Source organism: Rhipicephalus microplus, chromosome 5 (genome assembly GCF_043290135.1).
Source record: "Rhipicephalus microplus isolate Deutch F79 chromosome 5, USDA_Rmic, whole genome shotgun sequence".
Taxonomy (NCBI): Eukaryota; Metazoa; Arthropoda; class Arachnida; order Ixodida; family Ixodidae; genus Rhipicephalus; species Rhipicephalus microplus.
This window is the reverse complement of record NC_134704.1, coordinates 217,547,149-217,567,904: the sequence shown is the minus strand read 5'-3', so window position 1 is coordinate 217,567,904 and position 20,756 is coordinate 217,547,149. Positions and strand designations below refer to the sequence as shown.

At 46.2% G+C, this 20,756-nt stretch overlaps 1 protein-coding gene across 12 annotated transcripts in view; it reads right to left on the bottom strand.

Moving 5' to 3' along the window:
* Positions 1–959: 959 nt before the first annotated feature.
* Positions 960–20,756, bottom strand: part of LOC119173521 (complement factor B) — a 1,265,978-nt gene continuing 1,246,181 nt past the window's right edge. For all 12 annotated transcript variants that reach the window (XM_037424323.2, XM_075896490.1, XM_037424324.2 and 9 more), the window contains one exon: positions 960–1,285. In XM_037424323.2, coding sequence (XP_037280220.2) covers positions 1,145–1,285 — 141 coding nt within the window. In that variant the 3' untranslated portion in view covers positions 960–1,144. The remainder of the gene's footprint in view (positions 1,286–20,756) is intronic.

Here is a 20,756-nt window from a genome sequence, read left to right as displayed (position 1 = left end):
ACAAGTAGTGGGCTCTTCGCTCATTTGTGAAAGAAATTGTGGCGTAGGGGGCGCCCAACGGTGCTTTCAGAAAGCATTCGATGATACTTTGAAGTGGGCAGTGTTACGAGCACAGTCATTTGTTTCTACACAGCACAGTTAAGGCATGCACTGAGGAGCGAAGCCGGTTCAGAAGGCGATGCGCAGCAGGCTCATGAGTTATCGAAATTTACTCCTGAAGGAAAACCTCGGGCGTCCTACATTTTGTTAGTGCTCAAGCTTATTAAGACATTTTTTTCAAAACTCAGCAACTTCACTCCATTCCAGCTTCATCCACTCGTTTCACTGCCATTCTAATGGGATTCAAATGTAGTCACGTGTCAGCATGTCCAAATATAATAGATATGAGCACTAAAGCGTCCCTGAAATGGTTTCCTCAGATTCCGTTTTTCATTAGACCAATACTGTAGCACAACATTGGCACCAGAGTTCAATCAAAACGCCCATTACCGAAGCTACGAGTACTAAAAAAGTACCCTCCGCCTTTACTCCGTCTTTCCGCTTCAACTTCCCAAAGTCTTCCTTCGAACACTCGGTGCTAAGCTCCGGCTTTACAGTGCCTGCGTAACGATGTGGCATGAGACTGCTTACGCGTAAATCCCGCGACGATTCGATACCGGTAGTCTGTGCTGCGCGTTCCACAGCCAATCAGTGGAAACGATGACGTCAGTTGGGCAGAGTGTGTCGCTTGGTTTATGGGCGGTTGAAAACACGTTTGCCCGAGTCGCAGTGATCTGGAGAGATTCGCAGCTTTGAAGTGTTGTAATAAAGATTAAACAATTTATGCAGAGTGCTCAAATTGGTCTCTAGATTACCCTTGGTACTCGGTGTACTGGCCCAACGTGTTTTAAAACATCGTCAAAACCGTTTTAGGGCCCGTTTAAAGTTCGCTGCTGGTATGCCAAAAGCGACGAGGCGAAGCAAAGCAATGGTAATATTTATTAACCAATGGGGACGTCATACAACATATTCCCAGTGACATATGTTAGATTGTTCTTGTATCGCATCGATTCCTCATACAAAAAAATTCACAAGAATTGTAGGTGGCAATTCACTGTCAAGCTGGCGCCGCCTTTCACATCAGTGCCGCGGGTGTAGAAGCGGCTTACTTAGGTTCCACGACGGCGGCACCTTTATTCGCATTCACGATCTGGCTCTGTATCCAGTGGATGTAGAAAGACACATCCGTGTAATATGAGAACTTGTTCTTCTTGCAGGCCCCTTGACCCCAGCTGACTATGCCCACCTGCAAAAAGGCACAATAAAAAGGCGAAAATTATGTTATGTGACGCAGCTGATACTGCGGCACTCTCCCACAAGAAAGAGCACGCAATGTGTCAGTACATACGCTAATTAAACATGCTTCCCGCCACCCACAGCGACTGCTCACCGTGTGATGTGTCACATCGCAAAGTTGGAAGCACGGGTTTTATTCCCGGCTGGCTACCGCTTTTAAATGAGGTGGAAATGTAGCGAAGAGCCGTAAGCTGTCGTTTAGCGTTATTGTTGATCAAGCCATCTACCAATGAGGTCACCATCGTCAGCCAATACTTTACACTGATATTATCATCGTCTATTATAAACCCCAACAACAGTTCACCACCACTCTGTCTAGCTCTTACAATAGTCAGCCATTCTGACCACCACTTTCAAGCTTTTCTTCGATTGTACGAAACACGCCATCTTTATAGCTTTCGCTTAAAATGATTGAATATCCGACTGTGAGTGCATGATCTGTTCATTGTTGCCAAGTGGGGGCACACCTTGACGGACCAGACTGTAGATGCTTGTAGTGTACTTACTGGCTTCGGCGAGGGGCGCTGATGTGGAGCCACAAAGTGCTCCCGCAGCTTTCTGTAGGTCATGAAACTTAACTTTATTTAGAGAAAAATGAGCGCGTAGTCCAGTAAAGCACTTGATTTGCATACACATGTGGGTTTTATTGTGAAAAACATTTTTTCAAGAGTCATACTGACACCAGCATCCCGGAGAACCTAATCATCTCTGCTTATCATACTTGGTGACAATGGCTGGTGTTATGACTAATCAACGAATCTAGCACTTAGCAATTGTTGGGCTTTTACGGACAAAACTACGGTATGACCGACTGAGCAGTGATAGTGCAAAGCTCCGGGAAGTTTGACCACTTGAGCCTGTTTTTATGAGCACATAAACCTGATTGCACAATCTTAGCATATCACCTTCATAGAAACGCGGCTACGGCAGTTGAAATTTCAACATGTGCAAATCTTATCCCACAGAATTCATCCTGGCGATTTAGGACCTAAAGACTTTAAAAGAGCCGACAACTTGGCAAATTGGTAGGAAATGATATTACTGAAATGGCGCCACAGCCCTATCGGAAAAACTACCACGGTGGATACTGGAGACCATAGTGGGCGAAGTGGAAGTAATAGTGGGTGGATATGGTTGATATGGCGGGACGTAATTATGGTTTATATGGTGGGAAGTAAAGGAAATCATGATGGATATGCCGGGATATACTGGGTGGCATGGTGTACAGAAGATGGGCAAAGTGGAACTGATGGTGAGAAGTAGAGGCTAGATAGTAAGCAATCATGGGAGGCTTCGCCCGCAGTCGTGATAATGCTGGGTAGCACTAAGCAGTCAGTGGGTTGTGCTTATTATGGTGGGCCACTGTGATGTATGCAGATGATATAATACTGATATGGCATCATGTGCTCAGCCTGAGCATATGTCGCTCTTTGAAATGAGCGAGAAGCGGACATTAAACCTGGCCGACCCCACCGGTAGTAAACTGTACCTACTCCTTAGTCAACTTGTTTTTTTTTCTTGCGGTTTTGCATTGTAACAAAAGCTTAGCGTCGGTGCCATTATCACTGTAGAAATGGTTACAGGCTGAAATCGCTTGTGTTTAGGAAATGAGCAAATTTTAGTTGCAGGTGCAGATCTCGTCTACGTCGAGTACGCAACGAATGAAACTGAAGTTGAACCTTCAGTTCGTATGTAAACTAGCTATTTGACTCGCAAGTTTCGCCTTGTTGATATGGCGAGACACTCTGTTTCTGGACACGGATGCTTCAGACGCAGCATGTCATGCTCAGTCGGAGCAGTTGAAATGGTCGAGTCGGGCCGCGGTAACAGGAATGCTGCAATGAGAAATGACGAGTACCGTTTGATTCTGCCCAATATGCACAGTGAACGTTCTGTTTTAAACACGGGTTTCGTGCATGGTGATGTACGAGGGAGGCCTTTCGAGTGGAAGACTTCAGAGACACGTTAGACCACCTGCATGTGCTCCCTGAAGTGGTCGCCTTGGGTGCCTACTAGATGAACCACGTTTGGGCAGTAAACTTCAGAAGGTGACGAAGGGACCAAAAGACTTCTTGCAAGCAGTGTCGTAAAAGTGAAAGGTCGACGTTGTGCCCTAATTGATCCGGCGAGTAAGGATCTCTGCATCAAAGTCCACTGGCTTTTGTGCAACACAGCCGACGAAGACGTGAGGCTGGCGTTTGTTCCCTACGGCCGTGTCACAGACATCACTCGTGAGCGAAGGCGTGTGAATGGCGTCACGGATAAGGGGTCACCGACGAGAACTGTTACTCTGAAGCTTAAAAGTGGCATCACCATCGAGGATATTGCCCATCAATGGCGAGTTGCTGGTGAACAAGCCCTCGTGGTCGTCCCGGGTAGAGCTCCACTGTGCCTGTGATGTGGTAATACTGGCCATATTCGCGAGATTGTCGCGTACTGTGGTGCGGACAGTGGCGACGCTACGGTCACGAAGACGCAGTCTGCGCTCGAGCGAACGCAAGTGTTACCGCACCTGCTGGGATAACAGCGAGTGAAGACACTGCGGAGCTCATGATGAACGAGGTCGATGCCTAGGGCGTCACTGGCAGCACGCCGAGGCCTGCAAGCACAGAAGACTCGGAGGCACGCGCGGCTAGCGTCTCCCTTACTTCCGAAGCAGAAAAAGAACGTATGTTAATGGACATTGCGGAAACCTCAGCGCCAGTGACAGTGACGCCGACATCAGAATCAAGTAAGGTAATGGAGGACGTGACTGGAGAGAATTTGCAAGTGGATGAATTGTTGATGGAAGCTTCCAGCTGCACAACAAGCAAATGGACATGAAGGACGTCGTAGAGATCGGCGTTGCAGGAGACGCTGGTGACGAAGGGCCATCATCTAAAGCATTACCACCGCGTCGATCGGCGTTGCGCCCACGGCCAACTATACAGCCGAACAGGCGTGAAGCAGCGTCGTTGCCTTCGTCGCATCGAGAGCGCGCCTACGGACGGGGAACGAGACGTGCGGCTGGCAGGCTCAGTGGCACTGAGCGGTGAAGGTGAGCATCATGCTCCCATTCTCAGTCGACCGCATACCATGGGTATGGAAAGCTTTTTAGGGACGAAGCTCCTTATAGCGGCACCCGTTCGTCCCGCGTAGTATGTAACCAGTCTTACGATTTGACCTGCACACATTTTGACCTCCAAGGTGGTGCCAGTGAGAGAATCCTTCTGTGCGTTGTTGAACAACAAAATTAGTGCTCAATGTACATGCCAATAGTTGATAATGGGGTATGAGAGACAGGAGCATTCGGCTTTTAGTTAACGTGCACGCTGCAATACCCACTAGCAGCCATTGCATGTACATTGAGCACTATCTGAAGGGTAAGGGTTGCTGCGTTATACCCACTGGGTGTAACCACCTTAGTTTTAAAAAGGTTTAGCGAGCCTTGAGCCGCAGTGCCATGAATACAATGAACTAGTATATACCATGTATGAGCTCGAGGTAGTTAAAGGTGGGAAGTAGGTACGAAGTGCAGGCCGTAAGAAAGTAAAAGCCGAATTATCCTGTCTCTCATTTCCCATGCAGCCATTGGCATGTACATTGAGCTCTATTTGCCAGGAAAAGGTTGCTACGTAATACTCGCTGGGCGTAACCTCCTTGGTTTTAGAAAGGTTTAGCGACTGTTGGGCCGCAGTGCCATGCATACAGTGAACTAGTATATACCATGAACTCGAGGTGGTTAAAGGTGGGAAGTAGACCCGAAGCGCAAGCTGTTAGAAAGTGTGCGAGTGCCACCTCTCGTTTAGTCCTTGGAATGTCCGCTGGATGGCGGTGTTCCTATATGGGGAATATATGATGAAAAGATGCGAGATGGTGGTACTTGGAGTGTTGAATAGATGGACGAACGGACACACAGACAGATGCATGAATGGACGCATGAACGGACGCAGGGGCGGATGCATGGACGAACGCAGAAACGGACGCACGCACGGACGGGCGGATAGACGCATGGACGGTCGCACAGACGGAAGGAAGCAAGAACGAATGGACCAACGAATGCTTCGCCCCACTCTCCATCATTCACTCCGTGGATATGTTGCCAATTTTTTTTTCTTTTGCTTCACAACGGGTGGGTCTCGCTGGCAGAGAGAAATATAATGAACCTTATTGACTACAGGTTTTTTCGCTCAATTTAATTCAAGCATAAGCCAAATTAATCCAGCCACAACTCAAATTAATTCAGGTGCCATTCATTTTAATCCAATGCCGCTGAAATTAATCCAACCGCCAGCCGATTTAATGCAGACGCCAGCGAATTTAATCCTGATGACATCGTGTCTTCAAAACGACCCAGAATTTTCGGGAATGCGTGGAGTGAATAGCTTTGGAGTGAACTTAAGAGGGAAAACCATAAATTAGTCACTAGTGACACAATGTGACGCGCGAATTCTTCACGCCTATCACCCGCGTAAGCACTATTCACACCTTCCACATGCATATCAAAGGAAACGCCGTCCACACAGTAATAACTTGATACCTACTAACCAGGCCAATGATCTCATCATGAGTGACTCGGTGACGTCCTCACGCAGACCACCCACGCACGCACTGTCTTAACCTTCTGTCATGCATATCAAATGAAACGTCTTTGAAAGGGCAGGAGCTTGATACCTAAAACTCGGCCAAGCCACAGGATCACCAGTGACTCAGGGTACGTCGTCACCCATATCACCCGCGCACGTAATTTACTAGCCTGCCGATGTGCATACCAAACGAAACGTCTTTGAGAGAGCAATAACGTGTTGCCTAAGACTCGGCCAACTGACTTGATCACTAGTCACTTAGGTGACGTCATCACGCCTATCACCCACGCACGCAATGTCTAACCTGTCATCATGTATACTAAACGAAATGTCTTTGAGGGGGTAATAACTTGAACGCTGTCAATCGGCCTAGTGACGTGATCACTAGTGACTCGTGTGACGTCATCATGCCTGACACCCACGCACGCACTGTCTAAACTGACTTCATATATATATATATATATATATATATATATATATATATATATATATATATCAAACGAAACATCTTTGAGAGAGGTATAACTTGAACGCTGTCACAAGGCCAGGTGACGTCATCACTAGTGACTTGCGTGACGTGATCTCGCCTAAGACTCACGCAAGCACTCTCTAATGTGTTTTCATGCATATCAAACAAAACGTCTTTGAGAGGGTAATAACTTGAATGCTGTCACTGAGCCTAATGGCGTCATCACCATTGATTCACGTGACGTCATCACGCCTATCACACACGCCCGCGGTGTCCAAACCTGTCTTCATGCATACGAAACGAAACGTCTTTGAGAGAGTAATAACTCAACTGCTGTCACTAGGTCCAGTGACGTCATCACTAGTGACTAGCGTGACGTCATCTCGCCTAAGACTCACGCAAGCACTTTGATTTGATTGATATGTAGGGTTTAACGTCCCAAAACCACTATATGATTTTGAGAGACGCCGTAGTGGAGGGCTCCGGAAATTTCGACCACCTGGGGTTCTTTAACGTGCACCCAAATCTGAGCACACGGGCCTACAACATTTCCGCCTCCATCGGAAATGCAGCCGCCGCAGCCGGGAATCGAACCCGCGACCTGCGGGTCAGCAGCCGAGTACCTTAGCCACTAGACCACCGCGACGGGGCTCACGCAAGCACTTTATAATATGCTTTCATGCATATCAAACAAAACGTCTTTGAGAGGGTAATAACTTGAACGCTGTCACTACGCCTAGTGACGTCATCACTAGTGAATCAAGTGACGTCAATACGCCTATCACACACGCACGCGGTGTCTTAAACTGTCTTCATGCATATGAAACGAAACGTCTTTAAGAGAGTAATAATTCGAACACTATCACTAGGCTTAGCGACGTCATCACTAGCGACTAGCGTGACGTCATCTCACCTAAGACTCACGCAAGCACTCTCTAATTTGCCTTCATGCATATCAAACAAAACGTCTTTGAGAGGGTAATAACTTGAAAGCTGTCACTCGGCCTTGTGACGTGATCAATAGTGAGTCGCGTGACGTCATCACGCCTGAAACCAACGCAAGCACTCTGTAGCCTGCCTTCATGCATATCAAAAGAAGCGCCTTTGAGAGAGTAATGACTCGAATTTTCTCACTAGGCCTGGCTACGTTATTACTAGTGACTCGTGTGACGTCATCAGGCCTATCACACACGCACCCGCTGTCCTAACCTGTCTTCATGCATATTAAATGAAAAGTCTGTGAGAGAGCAATAACACCATACTTATGACTCGGCCAACTGACTTGATCACTAGTGACTTACGTGAATTCATCACGACTAACACTCACGCAAGCACTCTCTAACGTGTCTTCATGAATATCGAACGAAACGTCATTGAGAGAACATTAACTTGAAGGCCGTTGCAGACAGCGTCTACTAGTAAAAAACTGACTGCTCGCGCTGCACAGCCGTTCTCCGACTAACCGGTATATAGGCACCAGATCGCGCGTTTCAAATTCAGTCAACGGCGTCTTTACATCGCTTTCGTTTGACTTTACGCTTTTCTTGACTCGAGTCGATGCTATGGAAGCAACAGTACCTTCAAGCAGCAGTGAGGCACAACCCAACATCAGCGTCCCACCACTCGTTGAGGGCAACGCTTCTCCTTCATTCAATAAATAGGAATAATGAGGGTGGTATGCCAATTAAGCAATTTTCAAACCACACTCAATTACGCAACATTCAACCGATACCCTGAACACTCTGCGACGCATTTACTCCAGCTTGTCGTGTGAGAAGATGTAGGAGGCTTTTTTGTTGCTTCTCGTGTTTCGATGTATGCCTTGAAAGCGGGCAGCCAGGCCACACTACTGTGAACGGACAGGCGTTCTACACCAAACAGGCACGCTTATTCCAAGCACACTAACCTATAAAAAACGGCATGGCGTAGAATAAAGAAAGGAAAGCACGAGCCAGGCACAGCTTTGAATGGCGCATCAGCAAATGGTCACTTGCAAATAGCAATAGTATGTATCTCAAGTATGGGGACTGACCTCTAATACAACGGATTTGTTTCACAGGATAACCAGATGAAACATTAGTTGAGCCGAAGGAGTGGTAGACAAATCTTTTTGTAGCAAGTTTTGGAATAGGCAGACCGTGCGTCTTATGCGTGATTACGGATATACACTGTTATGACTAGAAGCCGGATTATATGGAAATGCCTGTTTCGTTTCTTGCGTTCCTGTCGTGTCATTTTGACACATGAGCACAAGTTAGAGGGCAAGGAGAGCTTTTATAGTGTTTTTATAGTGCCTATATAGGCCTATTTTGGGCGTTGCTGCCTCCATTCGTATAAGAGCCTGTAAATGCCTGTTTTGAACATCGATGCCTATATAAACGCAATTTAACCCGAAATTTTGCTTTCAAGTACCGCTGAAGCCCAGTATTCGTGTTACCCGGCAAATTTAGATTTCGGGACACTGTGGAGTGCACACTACACTTTCTTTCATAAGTTACGTTTAGGACTGTCAAGCCTAGAAGGCAATTTAGCCAAAAAGAAGGTCGACTAGCCTCTACACATGTGTAACATTTATATCGCGTCATATGCTCAGCCTCTATTCAACGTCCGCTCGGATGCGTAGGGAGCAGAAGGTGCTTCTGTGCAGCGGCAGGAAGATGACGAATGATTGCGAAACTGTGGAGAGTCATCAGGAGAAGTAGAGTGCAGATAAAAAAAACAATAGTTATGTAGTTTTTATTTCATTTGTCATTTATATGTGCTGCTTCACTAGGTCACCTAAGATTTTTACTCAGTGGAAAATGTTGCCTGCCCAATAAAAAGCTTTGTATCCCTAAAATTTTTAATTTGATCATTAGAAGCTGCGAAAGCATGGTTCGAGGATGTGAGCTCGAAACCTTCATCACTCAGTTTATGTACACTTTGCAAGTCCAATTCCTTCCCCGCTGCGAAAATTATTTGATATGCATGAACGCAGGAAGTGATGAATCACTGGGCGTGAGTTTACTAGCACTGCTGTTTTTTCGCCAATTTTGTAAGTTTTCTTACTCATCTTCTGCATCTTAATGCCAAGATTCGGCCACCACCTTCGCGGTGCACCAGGCGCCACGTCTCCAAGGCACCGAAAGCTCATGTTAGGCTGCCACGACGTCCGAAAGCTTCGGCTACTGGCGGCAACCATTCTTCTCGGCCCCCATCAGATGACGACAAAGTGATAAATGCGTCCGTACAGCAAGATAACCTCATGTTTCGCGGACCCGACGAGGACGGTGACAGCTCCTCGACGACACCTAACGCCGACGACGAGTGTGTTACTTCGAAGAAGGCGCGAACTGATAATCAAGAGGATTACAGCGATGCAACCATCATCGACTCCACGGAAATGTACTGTAATGTAGAAGCAGAAGACAGGCCTTTCACAACAGTCACGTACAAGAAAGCCCGACCAGCGGGGATACCTGTAATTTTCAAGCTGACAGACCCTAGCGCCTCGTTCTGGAAAGTCAATCCGAACAAACTGGCCAGTGAAGTTGTATCTGCTGCTAAAGAGAAAGTGAAGTCGTTCCGTGTAAGCAGAGATGGCAACTTCTCCGTAAGTGTCTCTACAGTTACTGCATCCTCCAGACTTCTTGAGTTAACACATGTTGCTTATCCTGAAGTGGCACCATATATACCACAGTCGTATGTGAGGAACCTAGGAAAGAATAGACAAGTACCAGTGCAATACAGGGAAGATCAACTGCTTGAATATTTAAGAGATAGCGGTGTAATCTCTGTCAGGAGACAGACTAAATGGCTCCGTCGTGAAGATGGTTCAGTAGAGCCACATTTACTCGGCAGTGTAATTCTTAAGTTCTCCCCCGACAAGAGCCACTGCCGCTTCATATTCTCCTAGGCTTCACAAGCCATCCGGTGGAAGAGTACCTACAGCCCGCTACACGATGTTACAACTGTCAACGATATGTATATGTTGCCAAATCGTGCCATGGACAACTTCACTGCAAAATCTGTGCAGGAGCTTATGATTACAAAGAATGTACATCTAGGAATTATTCCAAACGTGCCAATTGCAATGGCGACCAGGTAGCGTCTAATGCTGGTTGTCCGAAACACCAGGCAGTTACTCGACTAAAGCGACAAGAAATTTTGCTTGGAAGAGCTCTAAAAAGGATCGCCTTGTCCGAATCCTGAAACTTGATTGATATGTGGGGTTTAACGTCCCAAAACCACTATATGATTATGATAGACGCCGTAGTGGAGGGCTCCGGAAATTTAGACCACCTGGGGTTCTTTAACGTGCACCCAAATCTGAGCACACGGGCCTACAACATTTCCGCCTCCATCGAAAATGCAGCCGCCGCAGCCGGGATTCGTACCCGCGCCCTGCGGGTCAGCAGCCGAGTGCCTTAGCCACTAGACCACCGCGGCGGGGCACCAAATCCTGAAACTGTGCATCCACTCCCTGTGACTTCAAAATCACAAAAGAGTACATCATCACTGTCGTATGCGACGGTAGCCAAGCGTGCTTCAGCTCAGAAAAACAAAAGTACAGCCAAAAGGGACCATAGGGAACTATCACCAAGCGTTCAAAGGCAGACAAGCGACAGCAGGACACCGAAACCGTCAACAACTCAGGATAACCAAGCGTCTACACCTTTCACCTCGCCAAAGCCAAAGGCACAACAGCAACGTGCATTGAAAACAAGTGATGTGGATATGGTTATGTTGATGCTCTTCCTTGCTTTGAAGGCAATCCTGCGTGTATTTCCACAGGCCAATGACTTACCAGAGGTGAGCACTGTCCTTTGACTAGAGCCTCTAGCAGTACAACAAAAATTGTTGTATTGTAAAATGGCTCTACAAATGAACAACTGTTTCTGCAACACAGCTTTCTTTCAGTAGAATGCCAATGGCTTTAGGTCCAAAAGCGCAGACTTTAGGAAGCTGGTTACTCAGAATAGCTTCCCCATTCTGTGTCTAAATGAAACCAACGTTGGCCCTGACTTTAGGATTTCTAACTATGTCACATATACATCAAGAAGAAATGCAGGCTTAGGCAGGGCACTATTATGCATACGGCGCAACAAACCCTATTTTGTTTTATACTCGTCTGACTCGAACGTGCCAGAATTTTTAGGGTGCAAAATTCAATCCCAGAAACTTATCATCACCGTAATTTGTGTTTATTTGCAACCATCGACACGCATCTCCGAATATTCTCTGGTTCATTCATTGGGTAAAGCCCAGAGACCTGTCCTCATCTGTGGAGATTTCTATGCGCACAATACCACGTGGACCAGTACTCATACTGATTCATGTGGGAAAACACTCGAAAAAGCAATTGATCAATACGGTCTTGTTGTACTGAATGATGGATCAGTAACGTTTTTATGAGGTAATAGTTATGCCCGCTGTCTAGATTTGGCTATAGCCTCTCCTGACATTGCACGAGATATGAACTGGTGTACAGACTTGAAAACACGAGGAAGTGATCATTACCCGGTTCTTATGCAACGCCCAATAATGCAAGTGCAAACGACCACACTGACTTTAAAGCTAACTGACTGGAAATTATTGCGTGAACATACTGGACGTGACTTGATGAAGTCAATGAATTGGATACATTTATGCACTGCACTAAAACCAGTTACTCCCGTACGACGAGGTTTACAGCTGTCCCAGCAAGCCACTCCAGTGTAGATGCAGACTATGAGCGCCTACAAGCTATTAGAAGGCAAGCAGAACGTTGCTCTCACCGCACTGGGAGGCTTGACGAATATAAGAAGAGTCACGCCACACACATACAATCTAACCGACACATGCAAAAATTAGGTCGGAAAAAATGGCATGACTTCTGTAACTCATTGACCCCATTTACTCCACTTCTGAAACTCTGGCAGACAATCGCTGCTCGAAACCATCCATTATCCCACCGAAACCCATTCAGAGCATTGGCCAAGTATCTGAACGTGATGTTTCTAATAAGTTTTACACAATGCTGACTAGAACTGGGCAATTGGTTCAAAACACTACTGCACTGCCTAGTTCTGTAGGGCAGCAAATCCAAGATGCATACACTTTATCACATGCTCAACTGGATAACACGTATTCTCTACTAGAGTTGCGTCCTGCTCTATCACTAACCCGCGTAAGAACGGCAACCGGTCCCGACAACGTATCGTAGAGTGTTCTGAAAAATCTAGGACCCAACGGCATGCCAGTTTTTTTACGGATATATAACGACATGCGGACGAAGGCGTACGTTCCAATGTGTTGGAAGGTCGCGAGAATCGTCCCACTACTGAAGCCCGGTAAATCACCGCTTTCGCTTGACTCATTCCGACCAGTCAGCCTCACTAGCTGTGTATCTAAAGTAAGGGAAGAAGTGGTCGACAGAAGATTACAGTGGTGGATTGAATTTAGCAACTCACTTCCAGAACAGATGGCTGGCTTCAGACGACGGCGATGCACCGTGGACTGCGTCTACGACCTCGTTACATTTATAGAACAAGAGATGAGCTGTGGAAACATGGCTGTTGCGGCATTCATAGATATTAGGAAGGCGTTCAACTCTGTGAGCCACCTTTCTGTGCTGCACGGGCTTACCTCAATAGGGGTTCACGGTCGTATCCTTCAATGGATCGCCAACTTCCAATGTAACAGACAAATATACATTTCAACAAATAACGGAGACAGTGATCGCTTCAACATGAGCAGAGGTGTACCCCAAGGAAGCGTTCTAAGTCCACTTCTTTTCAATGCTGCAATGGCAGGTCTTCTAAAAGTACTGGCCGAAGCCTTGAACATAGTGATGTATGCAGATGACATATGCATCATATGGACGTCTCACAAATCACTGGAAGTGATCGAACATCAGCTTCAACTAGGACTAGACGCAATAACTGATTACCTCAAAGACCGAGGCATGCAGATTTCTCATGCCAAATCTGTTGTTCTGCCATTCGCGAAAAATTGAGTGAAAAACTTGAAGCTTTTTGTGGATGGCCAGAGAATCGAAATCGCACGAAAGCATCGCTTCCTTGGCATTACCTTAGATAGCCAACTCAGATGGAGTCAGCATATTGCTGATCTAGAAAATCAAGTGAACCGCATCATAAATGTTATGCGTCACATCGTGGCAACATAATGGGGCGGTACATCAGCGTCTCTCCTCCACGTCCGTTGAGCACTAATCTGACAGAAAATTTTCTACTCTGCGCCAGTTCTCCACAACATCTCTCAGACGTCGCTACACCGACTTCAGCTGTTACAAGCACGAAGCTTACGCATATGTCTGGGGGTTCCACAGCCAACATCAAGTTTTTGACACTGGCAGAGGCAAGAGAACCTAGCTTTATAGTAATTAGAAATGTGGAGACATGTCGGCACCTTTTTCATCTAGTCACGCAACACCCTTCCCATCCGCTCATATCCAACGTCGTGAACCGTGCTGGAGCGCAAATACACCATGTGTACGAACAGTACTTTTCCCGGCTTGCTCTGTCGACACATTGGCCATTGGACGAAAACTACCCTCCATGGCTGCTTGAGCTAACAACCATTGAAATGTCAGTAGAAGGACTTCGCAGCAAACATTAAGTGCCAACCGTAGTCGCTCAGCAGTTGGCACCACATCATCTGTTTGACAGGTACCAACAATACACTCACGTGTACACTGACGGCTCCGTCATCAAAAAGACAGCGACATCAGCATTCACAATTCCGGAATTGCACAAAGAATATGCATGTTGGTTGGGCCACCTCTCTTCTTCAACAACGTCGGAGCTCGTAGCGAATTTGCTAGCGATAAGCTTTAATAAACTGTCAACGACACCAAGAAAATGGGTGGTAATTACAGACTCTCTGGCAGCACTGGCATGTGTGGAAAGTGCCACTTCAAGACACATTGATGTACGTGTAGTATACGCTATACTAAAAGAGCTCTCAGAAGCTACGAAGTCGAATCATCGAGTGGCATTTCAGTGGGTACCCAGTCACTGCGGAATTGAAGAAAATGAAATGGCGGATGAGTTGGCAAAAACTGGTCATAATTCTATCCAAACGTGCCTCATTGCGGTATCTCGATATGATGTAAATAAAATTTTAACAACAAAACATGATTTATGCCTGTCTACCTGGTTCACAGACAAAACAAAGGAATCGATCCTATATTCTGTTGATCCTAATCTTGAATACCTATTAGACCGTGACCTCCCAAGACGTATCGACAAACTTATTCATCGCCTATGACTCGGAACTGCTTACACAAAACACTTCCTACTTCGTATTCATCGGGCAACATCGTTAGCATGTTTATGCGGCCACGACGAAGAGGATATCTGTCTTCTTTTGCTCGACTGTTCGAAACACGACACACACCGAAGGCGACTAGAACAAGAACTGCATCGGTTAGATCCAGAGCGACCATTCGGGTTGAATAAAATACTAGGTCCATGGCTATCCCAAACAAACGGCAAAGCAATGAAGGTGCTGCAACAATTCTTCGAAGAAATGAAGATTTGTGACAAATACTGAGCGGACAAAAGATAAAAGTGAGCGTGTCGTCAATGTGTTTGTTCTGCCCATATAGGAGAACTTTTGCTCTCACCCATGTAGGAATGTATATATGTATATATGCTATTGTTTTTTTCATAATTTTATTTGTACCAATTAGGTGGAAAGGGGTAGCCGTCACCAAGTAACAGTGACAAAAACTTCGTTTATTTTCTATTTCAATTAAAAAAGGCAGGTTATAGAATGCTTGTGTGGGTGTCAGGTGAGATGACGTCACGCTTGTCACTAGTGCTGACGTCACTAGGCCTAGTGACAGCACTCAAGTTATTACTCTCTCAAAGACGTTTCGTTTGATATGCATGATACAGGTTTAGACACCGCGTGCGTGGGTGTTAGGCGTGATGACGTCACATGAGTCACTAGTGATCACGTCACTAGGCTGATTGACAGCGTTGAAGTTATTACTCTCTCAAAGATGTTTTGTTAGGTATACATGATGGCAGGTTAGACATTGCGTGCGTGGGTGATAAGCGTGATGAGGTCACCTGAGTCACTAGGGATCAAGTCAGTTGGCCGAGTCATAGGTAACACGTTATTGCTCTCTCAAAGGCGTTTCGTTTGGTATGCATGTCGGCAGGCCAGTAAATTACGTGCACGGGTGATACGGGTGATGACGTCCCTTGATTCCTGGTGATCCGGTGGCATGGACGAGTTTTAGGTATAGAGATCCTGCCCTTTCAAAGACGTTTCGTTTGATATGCATGATGGAAGTGTGAATAGTGCTTACGCGGGTGATAGGCGTGAAGAAGTCGCGCGAATCACATTGTGTCACTAGTGACTAATTTATGGTTTTTCCCTCTTAAATTCAATCCAAAGCTATTCACTCCACGCATTCCCGAAAATTCTGGGTGATATTGAAGTCACGATGTCATCGATATTAAATTCGCTGGCGTCTGGATTAAATCGGCCAGCGGTTGGATTAATTTCAGTAGCGTTTGCATTAAAGTGAATGGCACCTGGATTAATTTGAGTGGTGGCTGGATTAAATTGACTGGCGCCTAGGTTAATTTCGCTGGCGCTTGGATTAAAGTGAGTGGTAAAACCTGTAGTTGTAGAGCGAGATCTTGACGTTATAGCTGTACAGGAAACCAACGTTGAAGGTGAAGAAGAGACTGGGAGCACAATGCAGCCATTTAGTTCACGGTTCAGTGTTTGTATATGTCATGCCATTGGTTTCTCGCCAGTTGTGCTTTATTTGTCCGCCAGATACTGGGGCTGGTCGTTAAATCTGTTACAACTAGTTTTTCGGGGAGTTCAGTAGTGATTTCAGGCACTTTTCTTCTAAATGGCGCGTAATTACTCTGTATAGACCTAGTGTGCAATCCGGAAGACGTGATTTCTTCCAATATCTAGATAGATATTGCGATACCGACAGGCAGGTTGTAATAATGGGAAACTTTAATTGTGTGCTTTCTGCACATGAAAAGACTAGCAGTGCACCATACAGGTATCCCAGTACGGCAGCCCTTAGCCCTAATATGGACCAATGTAGCCAGGAAGATGTGGCGGAATGTCTGGATACGCGGCAAAGCATTGATTTTACGACCTTTCAGAATTCCCGTCACGTTCATCTGGACAGAGCTTATGTAACGGTGACTATAATACCAATGTGTTACAAATACGTAGTCGAACCAGTCTTTTTTACGGATCACTGCATAATCAGCTTTAATATCCACTGTGGTGGCGCTAGACATTGTAGGTTTTCCTGGGACCTTTTGAAGTTAAACTCGCAGCTACACTCAAGGCAAAATTACTCGAAGAAGAAGTAACGGAGCCGCGATGAACGGATAGACCGTTGAGGATTAACCAAAGAGGGAAGCGTGCCGCGAGAAACCACTTAGTCTCCAAACACGTCCCAAAGGAATGAACCGCCCGGAGATTGCAGGCAGCGCAAAAAGCGTTTCCAAGGTGACTAGCCGTCCTTCTCCTCCTCTGCTGGCTCAGTCTTTCCCCGTATTTTGCTGGCGATGGTTCACGTTCCGACGCGTTCGAAGTGCTAGATCACATTGATTGATTGATATGTGGGGTTTAACGTCCCAAAACCACCATATAATTATGAGAGACGCCGTAGTGGTGGGCTCCGGAAATTTCGACCACCTGGGGTTCTTTAACGTGCACCCAAATCTAAGCACACGTGCCTACAACAATTCTGCCTCCATCAGAAATGCAACCGCCCAAGCTGGGATTAGAACCCGCGACCTGCAGGTCAGTAGCTGAGTACCTTAGCCACCATACCACCATGGCGGGGCAAGTGCTCGACCACGGCCGCCTGGATTCGGCGATCTAGGAATTACGACGTGGGGCTTTTGTGTACGCTAGGATGAGCGTAGGCTGCTGCTTTTGCGTTTCGCTGCACCCGTGAAGTCTGGAGCAAGTCTCGACACGTCACCATGCCACGCTGTATATCTCTGGCTTCAAGATAGTCACGACCAACACACGACAGCAACAGTTGGGAAGGCCAATATGGTGGCCGAAAGGCAGCAGGCCTATCGGATATATACTTCAGTTCAACTCAGGCCACAAATCAGCGCATGATTCTTAAGCGTGTAGGTTATCAATCTTTATTCTACTCTACTTGTCACGTGTGCGATACGGATCGCGTTTGCCGGCAACGGGCTCGGTCGTGTTGTATATCGCACGCACGAAATGCATCGCGAAGATCAGCTTCAGCGTCTGCAGTTCGCCTGTGCTTTGCGACTGCATAGAAATTGGCCGCCATTGCCGTCGGCCTCCCGTACGCTCGCTCATCGAGTGCTCGCTTGTCTTCGCCGCCGCGATGAGTTCCGGGCTGACGATATTGGGCTGAGACCTCGTCGCTGTGTTGGAAGTCGTCGAAAACACGTTGCGGGTTCTCGTAAACAGCTTGTTGTAGTATGTCGCACACTGTAGGCGCACCAGCACTGGCTGGCGGGGCTTTCGCTAGCGTCTGAACTCGCTGAAAATTGGTCGCCTTTACAGTTGGCTTTCCCGTCGGTCGGTCGAAAGCAGCTCGGCGCCGTCCGTTGGCCACGGTGGCGGACGCCTGTTTGCGCGCTGCAGTCACTCGGGTTTGTGGAAAGGGGCCGCATCACCGTCGATTTCTTCGGCGCTAGCTCAAAACCAGCTCGGCGCTGTATGGGGCGGTGGCCAAGCATACGCTCGATCTCCTGTTCGAAGTTCGCTTGCGGCAGATACTCCGCGTGCAGCGCCATGTTTGGTCTGGCGTTCCCTTGCTGAAGCTGAACGACGTCGCTCGCTTAGGACTCGCCGACTTGTTAGCGGCACGGTGGTTCGCGGAGTTGTTGCAGCGGCCGGCGCTCTAAGCTGTTGCGCTTTGGTGATCGAAAGGAGTCTTACGATGTGTGACATCACGGCGAAATAATTAGCATGTCATATCTCACATATGTTTTCATTTCACCTTGCACATATTTTTCATATGCATTTGTATTCATCCTCTTCAGGCGTGACTATTTTACAAGTATACTTATTGTGCAGCTGTGGGCATACACCGTGCTGAAGACTGTTTGCGCTGGCGTCTGCGATGCCTGTCATCCATCTCTTCCGTCAGAGCAGTTTCAGAAGGACTGTGCGAGATGTGAAGGTAAAGTTATTTGTGTGTCATATGTTAACGCTTGTTTTTATATTAACGTGTGCGTACTTGTCATATGCGTGCACCTTCATCTTTGTCTCCGGTATCTAACTATGTTTGCTATATTATTGTACGCGCAGCCATGGGAACACAATAGGCAGAATGCTGCGTGCTCCTGGCGTCTGAAATGTCAGTCATCTATCGGTTCCGTCGGAGGAGCCCCACAAAGAGTGGCCAAGAATTGACAACGAGACTGGACTTGTACACTTCACCATGAATTTACTTAAATGAGTGGAGAAACTTCATGTGTATGTAGAAAAATAAAAGATTTCGATGTCTCACTTTTGTCTTTCGTTGTTGCCATGACTGCGAAAGCAGTTACACATAGGTCACTAACTACTTTTTGTGTGTTCTTTTCTGCACAATTTTCTGCTCACTGCGCAGGAAAACAGGCGAAAAAGGTATTAGGCCTGGCGAAGAATAAACAAAAAACAATGTTTGCACTCGGGACTAAAAGTTCATCTGATTGAAATATTTGAGTGGATCAACCGTTCGTCCGGCTAGGTGCCACTGTGTGGACTAACGGTTGCCCGGTAAGATGTAAAGGTGGGGATTAACAGTTGCCCTAAAAGGTGCAAATGTGAGGACTACATGTTAGTCTTTCGAGGTGAATTGTGGGACTAACTCACTAATTATGGTTACTCACTAATGTGTAAATGTGAGGACTAAATGTTAGTTACTTGAGCTCGTCTGTGCGGACTAACTGTTAGACCCGGTGCCGTTCGTCCATAAAGGTATTATTGGCTATGGCAGCCCCATCAGTCCCCGAAAGGACGAATTACACACCCTTTTAACACCCTTTTGCCGTAGAGTGTATTGGAGGAGGACATTTTTAGAAGAGAAGTTACTAGAATTTGTCAACAAAATAACAAAAGCACGGAAATAACGATTGAGGCTCAGTGGGAATGTTTTGAAAGGTATATTAAGGCGATGGCAATGAAAAAAACGTGCACAATTAATCGATAGTAAAGGTAGGAGAAAGAATTGCTAAAGCATTATTTTGCTGCATCATTGGACGAAGAAGCGAAATCACCAAGAACATTCACGGGAGATATTCGCAAGGCTATGCATAAGTTGGAAGTTTTTACATTGAGCGCTATAGGGGGGCTATAATTTGAGCTCGTAGTGAAAAGTTGTTGGTTGATAAAGCAACAACAAAATGGTCGCTGGATGAAGAGAATAGGTATGCCCATAAACGTACTATAGCGGAAATACATCACAGTGGTGTCGTTTACACAGACAATGAGGGAATAGGAAACGTTTTTTCTAACTACTATTGAGATCTGTTTAAGCGATCGGAGGTTGTCATAGGAATGTTTAGAAATTCTTACCCTTTATCTCAAAAGTACCCGAAAGTCTTGTTGTAGGGTAAAAACTGGCTATTTAAAATTTTGAAGTTGAAAGAGCTATTGAATGACTAAACCCATGGAGGTCACCTGCACCAGGTGGGTTGAACGTAGTCTTTTACAAAACGTTTAAGTCCGAATTTTCTCAAATTTTGACTAGTCTTTTCAGTGAACCTTACAAGCATAAGATTTCGCCTCCGAGCTTTCTGACTGCACACACTATTCTAATCCTCAAAACACAGGATAAAACTAAACTCCACTTAATAAAATCGTATCACCCCATTAGCTTAACAATTGTACATTACAATATCTTCATGAAAATGTTTGTTAAGCGATCACAGGGTGTAATAAAGAAAATAGTAAGTCCCCACCAGACGTGTGGAATCAAAGGACGCACAATTGTAATGGGTATACATAAGGCCGGAGCTGTTCTGGAATGCTGCGATGTGGCTGAGTATATGTGTGGCAATACTTCTGTTGCATTTAAAGAAAGCTTTTGATCTTGTGTCACATGATGTTCTGATGAGTGTCTTGAATTTCGTAAACGTGAGCTATTTCATTAAAGAGGGAGTGGCTATGGCATATAAGGACTGTACAACGCAACTAATTGTTAATAAGTTGGTGAGGACGCACATTGAATTGCAACGCTCCGTGCGTCAGGACTGCCCCCTTTCACCTAAGTTGTTCAGTTTGTTTTTAGAGCTTCTCTGCGTGAGTCCGATGAACAGCACTGACATTCGTGGATTGAAACTGCATTAAAATGAAGGGCGATTACTTGCATATGCTGACGATGTGGCAGTTTTCTTTTCAGATTGCGACAGTGTTAACGAAGTAGCTCA